The sequence below is a fragment of the Falco peregrinus genome, chromosome 7 (genome assembly GCF_023634155.1).
Source record: "Falco peregrinus isolate bFalPer1 chromosome 7, bFalPer1.pri, whole genome shotgun sequence".
Lineage (NCBI taxonomy): Eukaryota > Metazoa > Chordata > Aves > Falconiformes > Falconidae > Falco > Falco peregrinus.
This window is the reverse complement of record NC_073727.1, coordinates 48,284,715-48,305,352: the sequence shown is the minus strand read 5'-3', so window position 1 is coordinate 48,305,352 and position 20,638 is coordinate 48,284,715. Positions and strand designations below refer to the sequence as shown.

At 40.0% G+C, this 20,638-nt stretch overlaps 1 protein-coding gene across 2 annotated transcripts in view; it reads left to right on the top strand.

The window, feature by feature from the left end:
* The first annotated feature begins 671 nt into the window (after window positions 1-671).
* GRM1 (glutamate metabotropic receptor 1) overlaps window positions 672-20,638 on the top strand; it is a 197,827-nt gene continuing 177,860 nt past the window's right edge. For both annotated transcript variants that reach the window (XM_005230207.3, XM_027796947.2), the window contains exon 1: window positions 672-1,543. In XM_005230207.3, the coding sequence (XP_005230264.1) occupies window positions 781-1,543 (763 nt within the window). In that variant the 5' untranslated portion in view covers window positions 672-780. The remainder of the gene's footprint in view (window positions 1,544-20,638) is intronic.

The following is a 20,638-nucleotide window of genomic DNA, read 5'->3' as shown; positions in this document are numbered from 1 at the left end:
CCCCCGCTTGCATGTGCGTGTCCCTGGCTGCATTACAGTTTTGCCCCCTACACACGGAAAAGTTAATCTAGGCGGTAAACTGGTTCCTTTCTTCCCCTCTTCGCTGACCTTTAAATGACATTTCCCGGCGCCGGCTCGCTCGCTCTCGCTTTTCACCTCCTTTCTGTACTGGGAAAGGAAATTCCTGAGCTGAGAAAGATGCCTTCAGGTAGTCAGAACGCGAGAAAACGCGCCTGTAAGCTGGCCTGCGGGGCTGGGGCGGCTGGGACTGGGCTAGGACGCTTCTCCGGTGAGCCACCTCCCTTCCCGAAACTTTCCAAACTTCCCGGGGGCAGCGGGGAGGGTGTGCGCCGGCTGCGGCTGCGGGGAACAGCCGCCTCAGCTTGAAAAGCGCAGCTTGAAAAGCGGACACGAAAAGGGTCATATAAACCTAACATACGTGAGTGCGCATGATCGTACGTCGAGGCAAATAAGTACATATCGTAATCCCTCTTGAATTTTCCTTTCGAGAGGCTTACCGAAGCAAATTGCCCCGGGCATTTGCGAAAGCAGTCATCTCGAACTGTGCGGGGTTGCTTTATCGAGCTCTGGTTTGACATCGATTTCCCGATTAGCCTGTTTGATCCCCTGTTTCTATGCCACCAGGTTAAAAGTCACTAGGATGACGGCTGCCTTGGCACCTCCGAGAGCGATGCTGTAAGACTTCGCTGTGATGGTATTTGGAGCAACCCGGGCGCTGGCGGGGGGAAGCGGGTGCCATTTCCTACATGTCCTTAAACCATGTGCAGGCAAGAGGAGCCCATGAAATTCGTGACCTGGGTTTGGATGACATCGTGCAACAAAATGTTTGGCGTGCTGCTGGTCTTTTTCCCTGCTCTGCTCCTGGAGATGGACGTGCTGCCCAGGAGCGCCGGGCGGAAGGTGCTTCTCTCCGCAGCCTCCTCGCAGCGGTCGGTGGCTCGGATGGACGGGGATGTCATCATCGGGGCCCTCTTCTCTGTCCATCACCAGCCGCCGGCTGAGAAAGTGCCCGAGAGGAAGTGCGGGGAAATCCGGGAGCAATACGGCATCCAGAGAGTCGAAGCCATGTTTCACACTTTGGATAAAATTAACGCCGACCCGGTCCTGCTACCGAACATCACCCTGGGCAGCGAGATCCGAGACTCCTGCTGGCACTCCTCGGTGGCCCTGGAGCAGAGCATCGAGTTCATACGGGACTCCCTCATCTCCATCAGGGATGACAGGGACGGAGGCACCCGCTGCGTTTCCGACTCGCAGCCCCAGCCCCAGAGCAGAGTGAAAAAGCCCATCGCGGGGGTCATCGGCCCCGGCTCCAGCTCGGTCGCTATCCAAGTTCAAAATCTGCTCCAGCTCTTCGACATCCCCCAGATCGCTTACTCCGCCACCAGCATCGACCTGAGCGACAAAACGCTCTACAAATACTTCCTCAGGGTGGTCCCCTCCGACACGCTGCAAGCCAGGGCCATGCTCGACATCGTCAAGCGTTACAACTGGACCTACGTCTCCGCCGTGCACACGGAAGGTGGGTATGGGGTATGGGGCAGCCCGCTGCGCCCCCCGCTCCACCCGCCCCCACACCGCCTCCCCCGCGGCCCCGGGCGCTGCGCCCTCCGCGGGGGCTCCGCAAGAACGCGCCGGTGCTTCCCCGGGACGCTGCCACCCGGGGGAGCCGTGAGCTGAACGGGGCAGAGTCGCGGGGTGGGGGGGGACACGGACACTGTTTCCCTCGGCGCGGAGGAGCCCCCCCGACCCCGGTGGCCGCGGCTGCGGGAGGGGTGCCAGCAGCGCACGGAAGCCCGCAGGGAATCAGGCGCCTCCCCGAAGGTCCCGTCCCCGTTCACAGGCAGAGCGGTTCCTGTATTTCTAAAAAAAAACAACCCCAAAACGACAAGTTAACAGCTGTGAGCATGCTGGGGGGCCGGGGAGCCGGGGGGCGCCCCGGCTTCCCGACCCCCCGGCTCCCCGGCCCCCAGGTCCCGCTCGCACGCTCGGTCGCTGCCATCGCCGCAAGTTTAGCAAAATGTAGTAGCCCCGCTGCAGTCCAGGTAGCCCCTGCAGAGCCAGTCCCGTGGGAAGGAAGGAGCCGTGGCTAGTCTGGCTGCGGGTACGGGCAAGCACGCTTCCATGCAGCTTGAACAGTAAAAAAACATTCTTTTCTGTACAATCTGTTCGTAGTCAGCAGGGTTTGTTAATTTTAAATATCAAAAGAAAATATCAAAAGTGAGGGTATTTTAAAAAGGAGAGTTTTTAGGGTTTGTTTGGTTGGTTTTGTTTTTTTTTTCCTACCCAGGCTAGGTGATCAACAAAAATTACAGAAGTAATTGCATTTGATGGAAAGCAAACTCTTGTGATATATTATTGTGACATTCTTATAGTCCAGTTATGATCCTGAAAATGGGATTTTTAAGTACAAAATTGCAAAGCTGGCCACATTATTGCTAGAGTTTTGTAGCTCTTCTGTTTATCTGACCGTATCTTTTGTACGGATTTGATTTATGATTCCCTCTGGTTACTGAGCTGACTCCACTCCTTTAATTCTCACAGAGATGACTAAGTAAAAAGAGGTAAGAACGTATATTGTGATGAATAAATAAAAGAATCTCTAGGGAGAGCTTCATGTAAAACATTCAAAGGTGAATTGGATAAAACTGGACACCTAAAACATGAAAGTGCTGCAGTTTGGGGGGGAGAGGGGTAAGAGGAGGAAGCAATGACCTGACATTTCCAGCTCATTTATGCCCTGTTCACATGAGAAAACGAACTGCTAGCAAGAGTTGGACACGAGCTATTAAGATCCTGTATTGCTGACAGATTTGATTAGAACTTGTGGAAGGCCAGTGTGAAAAATAAACATGAAAGGGGCAAATTCTTGATGTAAATCGCCACCTCTCCCTTCGAGGCACTTCGGGGAGCTATGCTAACTCACAGTGCCTGAGGAGCTGCCTTAAGGGACCTGCTCCCTCCCTCCCTCCCTCTGTAGATGCAACTCACATTAACATTAGTGGGACTTGCCTCTTTTGGAAAAGACAGCAGCTTATGAAGGTTATTTGTTCATTCATTTTAAAAAGATCGTTATACATAGTAATTTCAGTCATTGCTTTTGAGAAATTTTAATTAAATATCTATTGTATGACTACATTACTGACTGATGAAAAATGCTTGTTGCAAGACATTTTTCTAGACTTTGAAGTGATACTTTTGAAAATAGTGGATCAGTTCTACCCCACCAGGCAACAGACTCCTCTTAGGAAACGTCACAAGGATTTTGCAGCTTATGCAGTTTGAGATTCATATTTGCTTTCTTAATTACTATTAATCTGTACCTGCCATACCTTTGTTGTTATATTCAAGCTACAGATTCCACTGGAAATACGTAGCAAGCTTCAAGTTCTGTGTTTCTTTCCAGAAAGACAAGTTATTAACCCCATCCCAAGTGCTACTGGGTGGATTCCAGAGACTTTTTTTTTTTTTTTTTTAATTTAAAGTGAAATTAGTATTCATGAAATTTGGTGTAAATTGTTACATTTCTGTTGTTTCAAATCACATGCATTCACTGTGAGAGATCTGCTTGCTGGTTCATTAAAGGTGGGACTGTTCTTCACAGACAACACAAAGCCACTCTGAATAACAGTCTGCGTGAACAGGAGCTGCTCTATCCATGCTATGTTTGGAAATACAGGGATAAAGTGTAGTTAGAAACATTCCTCCTCCACACTTACTCATAGGCCTCTACGCTCTCTCTATGGTGGGCTGCAAAATGTGCTAGGAGGAATTCTAGGGTATCATGGGTTGGAGAATCACTTCAGCAAGGACTGTAAGGAAAGTGCATGTTTCTAGGAAATGCACAGCTTCACACTCTGAAGAATTGTTTCACCTTCTAAGGACTCCAGATCCAATCTGGTCACCTCTTGAGAGCAAAAAGCTTCTTAGTTGCTACCAGACCCCTCATTCTCATGGGGATGGACAATCCTCAGCTCTTGCAGCCACCCAACCACAAGGGGATGCAACGAGACCACTGAGCTGACGGGCTACCTGTGTCAGCCAGCCATGCTCCTCAGTTTACACTGGCCCAGGGAAGGGTCGCAGATAGCCTAGAGGTGATGAGCCTTTTCTCAAACAGTCTGAACCATCCAACTCCTCTGCTTACTTTTCCTCTGCTTCTATACTTTAGTTAGAGTTATTGGAATGCCCCAAACAATACCAGTCTACACGATTGTATCTTTAATGAAAATCAGAAATAAATACCACAAAATTTGATGCCCATGTTCCTTAACGTGAAGCCTATGCATACCATGAGAATGAAAATAGTCACCCATGTAGCATGATGTCTTTAAGTAGTCCCCAATATCCTACTCTGTTTTAGACAGGAAAGTTTATTCTTCCTGTGTTAATATGATTAGTGTTAACTACTGGTGACGGCATTTTACTCTATAAAACCTCTACACACTAGTACATGAAGTTGCATGTAGGTATGCCATACCTCTTAGGGTTTTTTGCACATTCGTTTAATAAGAAGTATAAACATTGCACTTGGATGGAAACTTCTCAGTTAGTGAATAAAGTCTGTTTTCAAAGGCCCACATAGCACGTTGCTCCTTTTAGATTAAAATTGACACATAAAGCTCCACATTAAAGAACACAGAAAGGCAAGTTACTATGTTTGGTTATTTTATTACGTATCTCAGTTGAGGATAGTTGTACATCACAAGAGTGTATTTTTTCCAGAGTGGGCAGCAGTCATTAAACGATGTGAGAAATCGGTGCATCTGCCGGCAGAAGGCTGTGTGACTGTGTAGTAGCTGCAAGACATTTTCAAGGCTATTAGCTTTTTAAGGATTCTTCAAAGGTAATTCAGTGTTGGAGTTCTTGGCATGTGTACATCTCAGCTCTTAGGCTTGAATGTCGTTCTTATCTGGAAATGCACATAAGTGGATGCCTAACTCTGAGCCAAGGCTTCCTATGGAAATCAAAGGCATCAAAAGCACATGTGTTAAGTCAGGCACAATCCCAAGCATGATAAGGACAGACGGAGCTGTCTTGATGAAAGGGTTACTTTCCAAGTGAGATATTCTGGTCTTCAGTGAGATAACCTCATAGCCAGGTATTATTCTTAACTTACCACGCAGCAACTGGTTATTTGGTAAAACTATGAGGAATTACCGGGGACGCTTTCTTCCTTGCTGGAGAAGAGCCACTGAGCTGCCTGTAGAACAAGGCAAGAGATGGCGGGCACCACCTCTTGCTGTTTTGATGCTGAAGGCACAGAAGTTAATAGTGTTGTCTCCAGAAAATGCAGAGCCGCTGTGAGGCTGCTGTATGTTACACCAAGTTCCAAAACCCACAAAACACCTGCACCCTGGCTAGTGAACAGCACTGAGTCTACACCAAATCCCTCACTTTCCGTGGTTCCTCTTATACATGAAGCAGGAGAGAGGGCGATATATCAATTCTGAATATGCAAATGGAAATACTTGATGCTATGCCTGGCTTTTAATTTAAATCATTGCATACAATTAGCCTTACAACAGGTATGTGAGATTTTCGATTCTGTGAAAATGAAATTTGAACATGCAGAATAGATCCATTTGAGTGCCATTTGCGATTCGTGGACCGTTCTTGCACTTTAGTGTAGAAATACCCCTGTATAAAGAAAATTTCCACTCCAACAGATTGACATGCAGACTTTGTAAAAGCAACTTTGGAAATCGAATGATTAAGTTAATTGCACCAAATTTTGATTGTTTATAGATTTGTTTTAGAGAGCACAGAGATGTTTCTGGTCTTGATCAATTTTGTCAGATTTGTATTGCCAGGCTGTTTCTTTTTCTGAAGTATAAGGCTTGAAATGAACTATGATGAAGCAGATGGCACAACTGTAAAGACTTTCAGATCAAAGTAGATGGAAGGTGTATTATCTTCACAATTATTTTTGATAACCTGACTGCCACACACTTTCCATTGTAGTAACGTACAGGAAATTCATAAGCACGGTTATATACGTTGGAAAGATGAGGGAAGGGAGTGAATCTTGTACTTCATTGCAAATTTCAGAGGAAATAAGTTCTTCCAGTAGAACTCAGTAAAGTAGCTTCAGACATGCTAGAAGACAACACTTCTGTTTAAAGATAAGTGGGGTGATATCCATCAAATAGCTTAGAGGAATCATTTTCATACAATTGTCTTCCATTTCTCACAAGATATTCCTACAGCTGTTTCTAACAATGTTATATTACTAATTCCATGGTGTCACTCAATGATTGATACTTTCTGATAAAAGCTATGGTCAGGCAATAGAGAACAGCAACTCCAGTTCAGATGTTTGACATTTCAGAGTTTGCAAAAATTTCTATAGTTACCAACAGTTACAAAAACGCTCTTAAAAGTTAACCTCATGAAGTGTTGTGAATTGTGCCTGAGATGTGTGTTCACAAATGCGTATTCCAATCTATTTTTTTCTCGATTTAACTGGCCTCACTAACCATCTTCAGAGGCTTTATGACAGGGAAAAAAGGAGAGAGATATGTCCCAAGGAGGACAGAAATTAATTTGAAAACAGGTAGGGACTCAAATATTCCCTTCATTGGATGTATTAATTGTATTTATTAGAAGGTGCTGGAAGAATCATTCACAATGATTGATGTCAGCAAAATTATTGAGCGTGAAAAACACCATAGAGGTCAAGAGAAATTCCTTCTCGAAAATATATTGCTTTGCAGTACTCCTAAATTCACAAATAATATAGCTTTTCAACTGCACAACTGTCAGCTGCATGAGTTAAATCAACTCAAAAGACTCATTGAACTTCTGTGCCTGTCTTCTCAGCAATATTGCTAGAGTTCATATTTATCAGTCAGCAACCATGGGTGCATTTGTGCTTTACTTCTATTTTTTCTGCATTATGCCCTTGCTCTCAGATTTGTGTGTCCCACCATCGTTGTAAACTCCTGCAGGATTCTTGTCTCACTGAAGACTGTTTTGAAAATGTTAAATGATCTTGGCTTTCTCAAAAAGCTATGTGAAAATGCCTCTACAATATTCCTTTGAACATATGGTTCATAATATGAACTTGCTTGTCCTTAGGTTTCTCAGACAGAAAACCAAAAGCTATGTAAAGTGAAACCATATAACTAGAAGTAGTGTCACTCATTGAGAGAGATTCTTCAGGGATCTGATGCATCAGTGAGCTGGTAACGGTACTGGGAGACCAGAAGCACTGCATCTGCCACATGCAACCCAGAAAAAATACCCATCAAAGTCATTACTAACTGGTGCTCACTGACCCACGCTAAGCAAAGCAGAGACTTCAGTATATTTTCTGGGTGGCAGGTGTTCACAGCATAAGCCACTATCACAGATGGCAGTAATTAACAGCTGCGCTGGCAGTCTGAACGGGAGGGCCAGAAACTGACTGGGCATGAACTACAATAGCATTTCACCTAAAGAAACCATTCTTTCACCTATAGGTATCTAAGAGATGCTAAAGGATATCACCAGAGATAGGTGGAGAGACATGTGCAACAAATGAGTGCCATGAGTTTTGCTGGCTAACTTTTCAGACCGGATCTTTTCCCAAACACTAATATTGCTGTTATTATTATTACTATGAATGTACAGCTTAAAGAACAATTTCTACGTCTGGTTGGCCTATCAATGCAACACAAAGTTGGCTGTTGAGAGAGGTGGCAGGAGTCCTGTGATCTTTGAAGCTATCGTAGCTGTTGCTGCTTGTTGGGCTGCGGCCCCAGTTCCTGGCCGGTATGAAGGAGTGCCCGCCAGTGGCTGGTCAGGGACACTGGAGTGGGATAAAGTCACTGGAGTCAACCGAGTTTACTGAATTCTTTACCAGGGGAGAAACACATACAGGATAAAGGCCATTTTTTAACCCCCTATCTCAATTAGAATACCTCACACCACAAATGGTGTGTAAGAGGTATGCCTAAGAATGGTGCATATATAAAGGCTTTTTGTAGTAATTGTTTTATGTGAAAAATAAACTTCGTCTCTGGCTGAGGAAAGGAAATAAAAAATTAAGAATTTTGGAACTGTTGTACTGGTCCTTCCGCAGTGGGCTGAATATTAAAAGATGCAAGAGTATGTAGCAGCTTCCCAAATACTAGGGCTACCGGCTGCCAATAGACCTTTCCTTTGTGAATTTTTCCAGTCCCTTTTTCTATCTATTTATTCTTCAGTCTCCATAGTAACATAACAATGAATTCTATAACTTAATTGTATGTTGTGTGAACAAGTGTTTCCTATTATTTACTTAAAACTGTTCCTTGATGACTGCATTATCTTCGTACGTTCATGAAAAAAACTTCTCATCATTTCTTGATCCTGATTGTTATCCTGTATTTCTAATTCCGATATGAAATGTATGGAAGCAGAGCTATATTCAGTAGTCAGTGGGGGTTAAACTCACTTGTGAAGTAGCAATTTCAGTATTTCTCTCAGACCTTTCCTAATAAACTTCCAGTAGTCCTTTACTTTTTTAGCTATCACCATGCACTGAATGGATGCTGCCAGAAAATATTACCACAAAACCTTTTTCTTAAATGGTAAAGCCAACTTCAGAGGCCATTATACACGTAGTTTTCCTCATGTGTGTTACTTTTAATTTATTAACATAAAATTAATTTTCTACACTTCGGCCCCTATCAGTTAGCCAATTATTAATCCAGGACTTTCTGCCTTATCACATATTACTCCTGTTTCTGTCAGAGCCTTTAATAAGAGAATTCATCAAAAGCTTTATCTAAATTCAAAGTACTCTGTAGTGATTGTATCATTCATATGGTCATCTGCTCCAACAAAAAAGACGAATGAACTTCCGAGGTATGTATTTTCTCTGAAAAAGCTATGTTCATTCTTCTCTAATATGGCATATTTATTTATTTGTGCATTAATACTGTTCTTGTTATGGTTCCTACCAATTAGCTTTGTGCAGTAGTATCTTAAGTCTGCAGAAATATCGTGTCTGTTGTCCATTGGGTTACTGTCTGTGCCTCTGTAGTCTCTATAAAATCTGTTAAAAAATGAAAAGTGGTATGTGAAGAAATAAAATTACTTTTTCCACTTTACAAGTTCCATCTGTTTTGGTACTAAGGCCAGTTTAACTGATGGTAAAGTACCACAACAGAAAATTAGCTGGTATTGGTGATTTGTTAAAGTCCGTGTTATGGATTTGTTCTACAATACATTCTACTGACACTCTGAGACAACAGTTCAGTCTTATCCTACATAAGGAATGACCTTGGTATGAGACCCAACCTATCCACCTTTGCAAGCAGTGCAGACTCAAAGAATTAATTTAATTTTTCTGTTATGGTTTTATCTTCCCTGAGTGCTCTTTTTATATAACTCGTCATCACTGAATATCAGGCAAGTCTCTGGAATATTTGGTGGGTTATTAGATTCTATGCCTTTATGTCTCAAAATTGTTTCATCTTGTTTTATTCTGGTTTTGTATTTCATTTGTCAAGGTATACTCTGCTCTCTTTCCTTCATTAGGATACAACTTAGACTTTTTAAAGTATTTGTTTTATTTTTATTATATTTATTTTATTTTGTTTTTTTTTTTTGTTTTATTTTAATAGCTTTAGAAAATCTACTTTTCTTCTTTTTTATGCTGGCTTTTTTGATTCTTTTGGAGCTTTAGCTTTCAGCCTGTCATATACTTCTCAGTAGTCTTCATGTAATTTGTTAGTATGCCACTTTTTTGGCTGTTTCTTTTAATGTCCTTGAAATTAGCTGTATCATTTTTATAGAACTTATTTTGTTTTAAATTAATATTGCTGTTACTGACTTTTTATTTCACATGCAGCTTTTTTCTGTCCAGATATGACTAAACTACAGTCACAATTACAGACTGGTTTTTGGATAGTTAGGTTTTAATAAGGCCTTGTATACTGCTCAAGACTAAACCAAGAGTTGCTGCTCCTTTTCTGAATTCAATGAGCAGATGAGTAACACACATGAAAAAGAATCAATACACAGTGTGTAAGATTTGCTTTAATTTTCCATTATCTAACCTACAGTCTGGCCATACTACATACGGTGCCAGGGTGGTTAACAGCATTTTGTGACACGTGGGGTGCTTTTTAATGAAAAGTACTGTGCATCACAAGCTGTTCTTTCCTCTTGTGACATGCCACTGCCTAAAAACCAGTGTGAGATATTTAATTTTACTGAAAAGTAATTGTTTGTTATACAATGCACTGTCCTCTGTTTGAACAATTTCCATTTGTATTCTCTCTTGAATGTTTTTAAACAAATTAATTTCTTTAAGTATATTTGAATTATAGTAACAGACAGCAATGATGTATAAGTCCCTTTGAAATGTGGTAGGAATGTTGTAAGAATAAGCATTTGGCAGTTCTGGTAGACAAAACGGAGGAGGTCATGTCCCACTTGGGTGCAGAGAGCAAGTGTAGCTGTAAGGCTCTTGATCCAATGATCATTGAAATTAGTTAGTGGTCCTCTGTGGAGTCCAGTGGAACCTGAATGGGGCACAGCAAGGCCATCAGATGTTATCTTTTCAGGTTGTGGAGCTGACATTTCTCAGAAAGTGCTAAAAATCCACAGGGCTTGTGAATCCTACAGCTAGAAGGATCCCACAGTTAATCGAACGTAGTGTAGAACTGTGTGAAGGCAAACTGTGTTTGTTGGATTTGCACAATATTAGAGGATATTCATATACATATTTTTTTCTTTCCAACTAGAAGAAGGTGAATCTGCTTCATTTCTTCCCATACGAATTCCTTAGTGAATTTAACTCTTGTTTCTCTTTGCAAACTGTGTGAGTAGCAAACTTTCATTTTCTTACATGTGGTCACCATTTTCGATTGTTTGACCAGCAACTTTCATCCTTACTCATCTCTGGATAGATAGATTTGCGCTAGTAATTTTCCAAACATTTATTCAAAGAAAAGTAATCCTGGCAAACAGCAAAAAGAACGAGGCATGAATATTGCTGAAGTGACAGCTATTTAAAATCTGAACAAGTGTTCATAAATACTTTCTAAAATGTCTGGCCAGGCTCCACTGAACATTGGATGTCTTCTCCTATGTGGGATAGAATATAAAAGATATATTTGTAATTAATTGTCAGGAAGTAAGAAAACCTTTCATGCTTATTTATATAAGCCTTTCTTACCCACATGGTGCTCTGGAGAGGCTTTAGCAAATGGAAATTTGGCATGTAGATCACAGTGCTGGGTACTGAAAGGTGGTGATCCTCCTGGTAAAAATGTATTTCTCTGACTGCAAGCTCCACATGTATACACCTCAGTGTCTTCCTGAGCAGCAAATATGTGAAACTTAATATTGACACTACTGGAAAGGAACGATATATTGTCAGCATTGCTAAAACTGGTAGGATGAATTGAGAGACTGGAAAATTAAAACCCACTTCTACAGCTGTGGGCCAACACCATTCTCTAGGAGGATGCCCTTATTTGCCAGACCGAACCTCCCTACAAGGCTAAGCTCATATTCAGGATCGTTCTAAAAACTCTACAGCTATATGAAGCAAAGTGCTGAGCTGGGACAGCTGCTTTGCTGGAACAAAAATGTTCAAGACTTTGAGAAGGGGAAATGAGCCAGGCAGCAGCCCCAGCAGCCTGGGTATCACTTGGGCCTTTCCTGTTTCCTTCCCCCTCAAGTCACTACAGTTGTGGCCCTCAGGTGTCACTGCATTCCCTTGGAAATAGGGTTAGCCTTCCTCTTTCACAGGGATACCTGCCCGGCTCAGACCATTCTTTGTCCACTGTTAAGGCTGACCAGAGCTCCAACATCTCACAGCTTGGTCAGTGCTGTGACAAGGTGCCAGTGCCAGTCACGCAGAGACAGCATTCCTCCTCCTCCCCACGCAGTGCCAACCTGCAGGGGAAATTACACACAAGAATAACAGGCAGGTTTTCCCGGAGCTCCTTCTGGAATTGTCACTGACCTCAGAAAGCAATGGCCAATATTCTATTAAACACATACCCCTAACCACCCTTGCAACGCTGTCCTCCAGTGTTGACATCCTGCAAAAGGGTAGGATGAGGGTGTAGCAAAACTCTGAGTCTGCAGTATAAGGACAGTAATGTGCAAAACCAATGTTAAGAAGTTGAGTGAGGCAATTAATATTGATTTCAATATAATATGGAACAGCCAAAAATGGACAGTGTTGAGTTATGCCAAAAATCCAAACACAAAAGACGAATGAGCTATGCCAGACAGCTTTGGCTACCAAGAGAGCAATCCCCAGCAAAATAAGAAGATGATATAGGATTCAGATAACAAAAAATTGTAATTAAATTAAAACCAATCAGTGTGACTCTACAGAAAATAAGTCTTCTCAAACAAACTTCATTTTATGCCCTGATGAAAATGCGAACTTGGTAGCTATAGATAACAGTGCAGACAAAACAACTTGGATTTCTGTAAGTCACTGAATTAGTATTATGGGTTATTTTTGTTTAAAAAGCACTGTGCAATGTCAGGAAATAGGTATCATATAAATTAAAACTCAGCACACTGACCTCAGCAAGTGAAGAGTGACCATCAAATGAGATTATATCTACTGCATTGCACAGAACTTGACAAAATGTCTAATGCCTCATTGTCTTCGTCAATGATATACAAAGCATAATGGCTGACAAGATATGCAGATTTTTGAAATGGCAATTAATAGGGAGAAAAGGGAAGGTTCGGATCTCCTGGCAAGCTAGGCCCAGTCTAAGAAAATGCATGCTAATACAGTCAAATGTCAGCCATAAATACAGGAATAAAGCACATGTGCAATTTACATAGGAGAACTGTGTCCCTGAAAGAAGTCCTAAATTTATTATATGGTTATAGAGGAGCTGCATCAAAAAAACCCAACCCAAAATACAAAAAGCTAATGTCATCCTTTCATGCTTAATGTGTTCCTTGAGGAACTTTACCTCAATCTAAGGATTATTAGTATTAATTTTGCTATTCTTTGTTCAGTTCTGTTGTCAACATTAAAAAAAAAAAAGTTAAAATGTTGAAAAGAGGTAAGGATAAAAGTCTAAATTATTTGAGGACTGAAAAAAAATTACCTTCTAGCAGGAATCTAAGCCAGCTTTGTCTACCTGGTTTGTCAAAAAGAGATACAGCTTAATTTATCAAAAAATGTTTCATTTCCTCCAAGCAAACAAAACCAGCAGGCAGTACAGGGCTCTGTATCCTAATGGTTAAATGCATAACAAGAACCAACAGCTGGTAAGCCAACAAATTCTGATTAGAAAGAAGACAAACATTTTTACTTGTGATGGTGATTAACCAGTGGGACAAATACTGAGGAAAGTGATATGTTTTCAGCCTTTTTCTGTTGTCTAATCAAAATGTGCTGCAGATGTTGCAGCACAGTTTTATCCAAAATGCAAGTCACTGGATACAGCACAGTGGGATCTGAATGTATGGGCTGGCATTATACAGGTGGTCAGATACAAAGAGCTGACGCTTCTTTCTGGCATTAAATCTTAGTCATTAATGCATGGTTTTGGTTATGTAAACAGGCAGGAAAAAATGTTTAAAGAGTATCTTAATATTCATGGGTTCATTCATCTGCTCAACTGCCTTGGAAAATGTTGATACTGATTGTAGAGGAAGAGAAACGGGATGAAATAAACCTCTCAGTCAAAGTCAGTCCGCTGGTGCAGTTTACATGCATTATTTTAAGTCAGTATTTGTTCCCTTACCAGCAGCTGGTGCTTGTTAACGCATTTTTACCAGATTACCATTAGAGCCCTTTAGTTCATACTATTTATGTTTGCTTGGGGGAAATTTTTAGTTTCATGCGGATTTTATACTGTACTTATTCTCTTACTTCTGACATAAATGTTGGCCCCTATGACTGAAGAAAACAACAAGTTTTCTAAAAGGATGCAGTGACACTTTAGTATGGTCTCCTTAATTAGAATACGACTTTGCACCTAGAGTGATATAATTCATTTGACAGCCCATGTAAAATAAATAAATAAGAAAACACTACAAAGAAAACAAGAAGTTGGTAGCTAGCATAATTAACATTTTTACCCAACAGTTTTTCTAGAAGTGAATTCAGTGGTGAATTTTGTGAATATTCATTTTATTTTTAACAGAGAAAATATGTCCATTGATATTTTCTGGTTGTTTCAGAACACAACCAGCATGTTATAGATGCTATCCTTTCATGCAATGAACATCTTAATGTACTTTTACAAGACAATTTATAGTCATGTTTGAAAACTCATTGTCCTTGTCACACCTACTTGTGCCTTTTCTACTGAGTCCAAATATATGTGAAATAATGTATTCCACTCTTGTTATAGCTGTGGTGTTGCCTGTGAAGTGTGAAGCAGAAATGTGCTGGTACCACAGATACCCAAAGTCACATCACTGCTTTTTATAGTTCATATCCTGAGGACATATGAATAATAAAATGCTCTTTAAAATTCTGGCAATACATCTGTATTTACACTCAGAACTATGATTCGGCTTTAATGAAGTCAATGGAAGCTATTGACTGAAATTTAGTCATGCATCTTACTCTATGGAAAGATCCTTTAAGGTGCAGAATACTCTTGCTTGATCCCAAAAGGCATGCGAGCACTAGCTTAACTTTACACTTGAATTATGGAGGACAAGAATTAACCATACACTTACATGACAGTTTCTAGGGATCGCTCACATCACAGCAGTGTCCAGTGCCTTACAAGATTAGGCACGATATGCTTATCTGTCACTAAAGACAGGCTTTCTACTGATAAAACTAACATTTATAAGCCTTGTAAAGGTCTGTGCAGTGGGTTAGGCTAGAGGAAACCAAACGGCCTTAGAACTGTACATATCAGAGGATTATGAAAACCGGTGAGTAGGTTGACTAAAGAAAGGCTGCAGTCCACTGGAGAAAAAGGGCAGGATTTTGGATATGCTGCTTTGAATGGACAGGTGAAAGTTAGTTACCACTGTCTTTCTCAATTTAGAGTGCTAAAATAACTGACTAGCTTGGCTCTCTTCCAATTTTGTAAATAGAAGATCTAGGTAAGTAGGCAGCTAAATGAATGCTGAAACTTCATTGTATTTGCCCATGTAAGAGTTAGGATTATTTTTTAAATATTTTATTTGTTTTGCTTTTATTACTCATTTGCTAGAAACACTAGATTGCTAGATTACACTAGGGTAAATGTCACGTGGATTTCTTTCCTCTCATTTTTAATGAACACTTGTAGAGTGTTGATTTGTATGTGCTTAAATTCACAAGCTCATGCAACTTTTATCATAATACATGCAAGAAAATAACACACAAAGCAGAAAAAGAAAGGAACTATTTCTGCGTCTCCACCACACAAAGACTTCTCATGTAAAAATCTGCTGGTTTTTTGCTGTTGCCAGCCTCCTCATACTAGTATAAAATTTTAACTTCCAAGGAAGCTATCTTAAATTGTCTAGTGTCTAGCAAATACTAACTTAAATTTCAGAATACACAATATTTCGTAAAACAGATAATTAAAAAAAAATTACAAAATGAAGCTCACATCCAGAATAAGCACTATGTATGTTCCATTGCTTAACAGCCAGCAGAACACAGAAGGTGTCTGGGAGCTGCCACAAAACAGGACTTGGCTGCCTTATTTTGGGGGGAAATTTGTTGAAATGAAAAGATTCTTGTAGAATCATTTGATTTCACTGAACCAGCACCTTTCAAAGGAGGAAACATCCTATAAGAATCTTCTAACTGGCTCTGCCTCTAACTCTGGGTCTCATCATTCCACCCCCTAATAATCACAGCCTGTACCTTTCTGTACCAAGTTCTTCTAGTCTTTCCTGCAGCTTTCTCTCCCAGGCCTGTATCCCAGAATCTATATGAATACCTAGAACAGTTTTTAAAATCTCAATTGACTATTAATTGTTTTCAGAAGGTATTGTCTTCTGGAAAAGCACACGCTTATTGCCAAATCACTCTTCTTCAGTACTGTGCTTTTCATGTTTTTACCATAAGCCACCATATTTCAGTAATTTGAACAGACAGGTGTAAGCATCTCTGGACCATACAGAATTGATGAACATGTCCTCAGTCACTGGGAAGTACATTTTCTTTAAACTGAAAAAAAAAAAAAAAAATATCTGTCTGAGCTGACCTGCAACCTGAGTTTTCAGACAGGCAGAGAATTTGAAAAAGGCTTTGTAGTCATTACAGTTAGATTATAATTAGCTTTTTATTATTGTAAGTTATTTTAATGTAAAAATAGAATTCACTTTCAACCTGATTCCATTGATGTCAGTGGAAGATTGGCCGCTGATTTCCATAGGAAGAAGTTTTGGGTATAATTACTACATCATTTCAATGCAAATGTACATGCATATGAGGAAAATGTACACAATTATGAGGAAAGAAGCTTATAAAACAGGAGAGCTGAGAGAAAACCTGTATATCTTATTATTTTTTTGTAGAAAGATTCCAGAGATATATTCTAAAAATGTAAATCTTTATGAAGAATTGCTTCATGGTAACGTACATTTGAATTTCAGTCTCAGGGAAAATTTGCTTTATACTGCTACTAATTATCTTTGTGGTGACGAAGGCCATTGTTATTTAGAATAAAAGGAAAAGGATGTTCTTCATACTGTAATCAGGAGCACCAATAAGCAAAGGCATACATTTTAGTGAACAAGAGGGTGGGGATGATGCACACCTGCAAGCACAGATGTTTCACCCTTAATTTCGGCAACTTTGATTTTATTCAGAGCATTTAAGTTCTGCATCTGTCAAGGAGTTCTGCTTCACTGCTAATTAGGAATAGATCCAGTAGATAAGAAGGATCCAAATATGTTTCACAGTTACATGAAGAAAACAAACAAACAAAAAAGGACATTTTACCTTAGTCCTAACTCACCCTTGAAATGGTGATTGGCTACAGCTTAGCTGTAGGTGATTCATTCTTATATTTATTGCGGGAAAAAGTGCTTTGGACAACTGCAAATAAATTACTTTAACATTTAAAAAAAATTTTATTCTGAGACACTCTTAATAAGTGCCAAGGAGGGAAACATGACGGTCATTCTTATTTTACATGTTATCTCATTGATCATACTAACTGGAAGAGAGTCTCAATCAACTTTTCCTCTGAGCAGATGGGAATACCATTTTGTGAAGTATTATTGTCAAATGTTACACTGCTGTATTTTGCAAGGACATTTTATGTGTTCATTGTTCCAAGTGGTGGGTTGACCCTGGCCAACAGCCAGCCACCCACACAGTCACTTTCTCACTCCCCCCACTCCATACCAATTGGACGCGGAGAGAAAATAGAACAAGAGTAAGAAAACTTGTACGTTGAGATAAATAGATGCAGGAAGAGGGGAAAAAAACAAGTGAAACAAAGGAAATTGCTTACCACATCTGACAGACAGACCTACATCCAGTCAGTCTCCAAACAACAGCCTTCTTGGAAGCCCAGACCCTCCTTCTACTTCAGTTTTTATTGCTGAGCACATTGTCATATAGTATGGAGTAATCCCTGGCCAGTTTGGGTCAGCTGTCCTTGTTGGGTCCCCATCCAGTCTCTTGCCCATCCCAAGCCTACTCGCTGTGGGGCAAGGAGGGAGCAGAGTAGGAAAAAGAGAAAGGTTTGGTGCTGTGTGGGCACTGCTCAGCAATACCCAAAACACTGGTGTGTTACCAACACTGTTTTACCCACAAATCCAAAGCACAGCCCCATACAGGCTGGTATGAAGAAAGTTAACTGCATTGCAGCCAGATCCAGTAGAGTCCAGCTCAAGAAACACTGTATTTCCGTGATTAAGTCACTCTCCTGTGTAAAAGATTTATTTTCTTATCCTCTCATGCCAAAATTGAAACCATATTGCCCACTTCGCTGATAAGTGCTTTAAATGCTGAACTGCCTGACTGGAACTTTGTGTCTGCAGAGGCCTTGTTGCGTTTGTAATGTTGGCATGCTGAAGCTTTCACAGCTAACACAGTAGAGATAATGGCATTAGCATTTCAAACTGTAGTTCCTCAAATACTTTGAAGTGTATTATTATTTAATCTAGATTTACAGCCCAGAGCTCTCTAATGGACAGTTCCCAGGTTGAATGTTTCATGCTTAAGTAACCTGGATAACTGTATGACCAAGCATGCTGACAAGTTATAGGGACATCTTACAGATAAATGACAATTGCTACACTTAAGTTTGAATGTTTCTTCATTTAAAATATATTCTCAAGTGGTATAGGACCTGTGAGTTTATGAGAACTTCAACTGTTTTGAAATAGGAAACATATTTAGAAATGCAGAGGAGAGGCAGAGGTTCAGCTTCGGTGGGTGCCACCTGAGCAGAAGTTTCCCAAGATACAGTCCAACTCAAAATTCCAGAACCCTATAAGCATCTTCTTCATGGACTCCCCACATTGTATAACTGTATGTGTACATTTAACCCATTTTAAGATCCACCCTGGTAAGTTCCTAAATACCAACAGTTCTCTTGCCATGTTATTCTAGAATTTAATTCCTTCTATAATTAACAGCTTCTTAATGCTCTGCTTTTGGTTGCTGCTTTGGGGGAAGGGGGCGGGGGGAAGGAAGGGGAGCAGGAATTGATATGAGAAGGAGATTGAGCCCTTGGATAACTCACTTTAAGTTACATCTTCCTGTCTTTCATGATCTTGAGGGTTACACTTTGAAATTTCACCAGTTTTCCAGTATCTTGTAGTACTGGATATTACTGCAGAAGTAGTCATAAGGTTGTGAAACAGAATTAAGGTAGTATGATCCTTCTGTTAGTACAGTATCACACTTATTTAGATAACTAAAACCCAATGCTTTTGTTTTTTTAGCCACAGCATTACCTTCAGTGCTTGTCTATTATAATCCTTAAGCCAGTAATTGCATGCCATGATGGAGTCCAAGATCCTGTATGTGTAACATTTTTAGCTCCTGAGGGTTTAAATATATGTGTCTTTAACTGCATATTTTTTTCTCTATGCCCAGTTTACTGAATTATGTAGATCATACTGCATTAGTAACTTGTCTCCCAATCTTTCTGTCATTTGCAAATGTCATTGGTAATGCTTTTGTATTTTTGTTTTTCCAGGTCACTGATTAATGTTAACTAGTAAAATCTAAGAACAGATCCTTACGGGACACAATAAAGAGACCCCCATTTAATGAGTGTTCCTTCACTGCAAGTATATGTTGAAACCTACCAGCTGGATTTTAATCTATTTTATGTATGCAATACTGATTCTTATCATTCCAGATTCATAACCAAAATGTCATGCAAAATGAGGTAGATGTCCCGTGGAAATCTAACTGTATTGCATTGACATTATTAGTTTTAATAACCAAGTTTGTAAATCCATTGATAAAAGATATTTTGGATAACTAAATTTGAAAGATCTAGTTTCTACATACACATAATGATTGGCACATGTTACCTTGCCCCACTCCCTTAATTTTTTTCCTACTCCAGTTCCATGTCAGCTCCTGAGCTATTTTGTCCAAAATGAATGTCAGGCTGGCAGACCTGTAATTATTCAGGTTAACTCACTTGTCCTTTTGAAGTATTGCACAACGCTGCCTTTGTTGCAGTCCTCTGGTGTGTTACAACTTCGGACAGCCATTGAAAATCATTTCTAGTAGTTCAGAGAGCTCGTCAGCAACTTCTGCCAGAAGTTATCTGAACACATCCATTTTAAAATGCCTACCTTTTGGAGCTGCCACTTGATTTCCTTCTGAGTTGGGAAGGGAAATTACCATTCATCATCACCATCAAAACCGTCATCATCTTCTGGTATGTATACATTATCTGTCTCTTTCCCAAAATACAGAACATAAAAACTTATTAAATGCTTCTTTTTGTTCTGCAGAATCCCTTCCAGCACTAATCCATCATCATTATTCATTGTATCTGCTTTTCTTTTTTCTTTTTTCTTTTCTTTTCTTTCCTTTTTTCTTTTCTTTTCTTTTCTTTTCTTTTCTTTTCTTTTCTTTTCTTTTCTTTTCTTTTCTTTTCTTTTCTTTTCTTTTCTTTTCTTTTCTTTTCTTTTCTTTTCTTTTCTTTTCTTTTCTTTTCTTTTCTTTTCTTTTCTTTTCTTCTCTTTTCTTTTCTTTTCTTTTCTTTTCTTTTTATTTTTTCTGTTTCCTTTCCTTTCCTTTCCTTTCCTTTCCTTTCCTTTCCTTTCCTTTCCTTTCCTTTCCTTTCCTTTCCTTTCCTTTCCTTTCCTTTCCTTTCCTTTCCTTTCCTTTCCTTTCCTTTCTCTTCTCTTTTTCTTTTTTCTTCTTTTTCTTTTTCTTTTTTCTTTTTCTTTTTCTTTTTCTTTTTTCTTTTTCTTTTTCTTTTTCTTTTTCTTTTTCTTTTTCTTTTTCTTTTTCTTTTTCTTTTTCTTTTTCTTTTTCTTTTTCTTTTTCTTTTTCTTTCTTTTTCTTTTCTTTTTTTCTTTTTTTTTCTTTTCTGAAGTTCCCAGCTTCCAGTGTTTCTTTGTTACCTTTTGAACTCACATACCACAAACTAGCCAATTGGCATAATTTCCTTTTTTCCAAGACAGGAAGGCCAGTTCATATCTAAGCAAAGAATGTGGCTGGGGGGGACTTACTGGGAGAGGCAGAGGAAGGCACAGCTCTGCT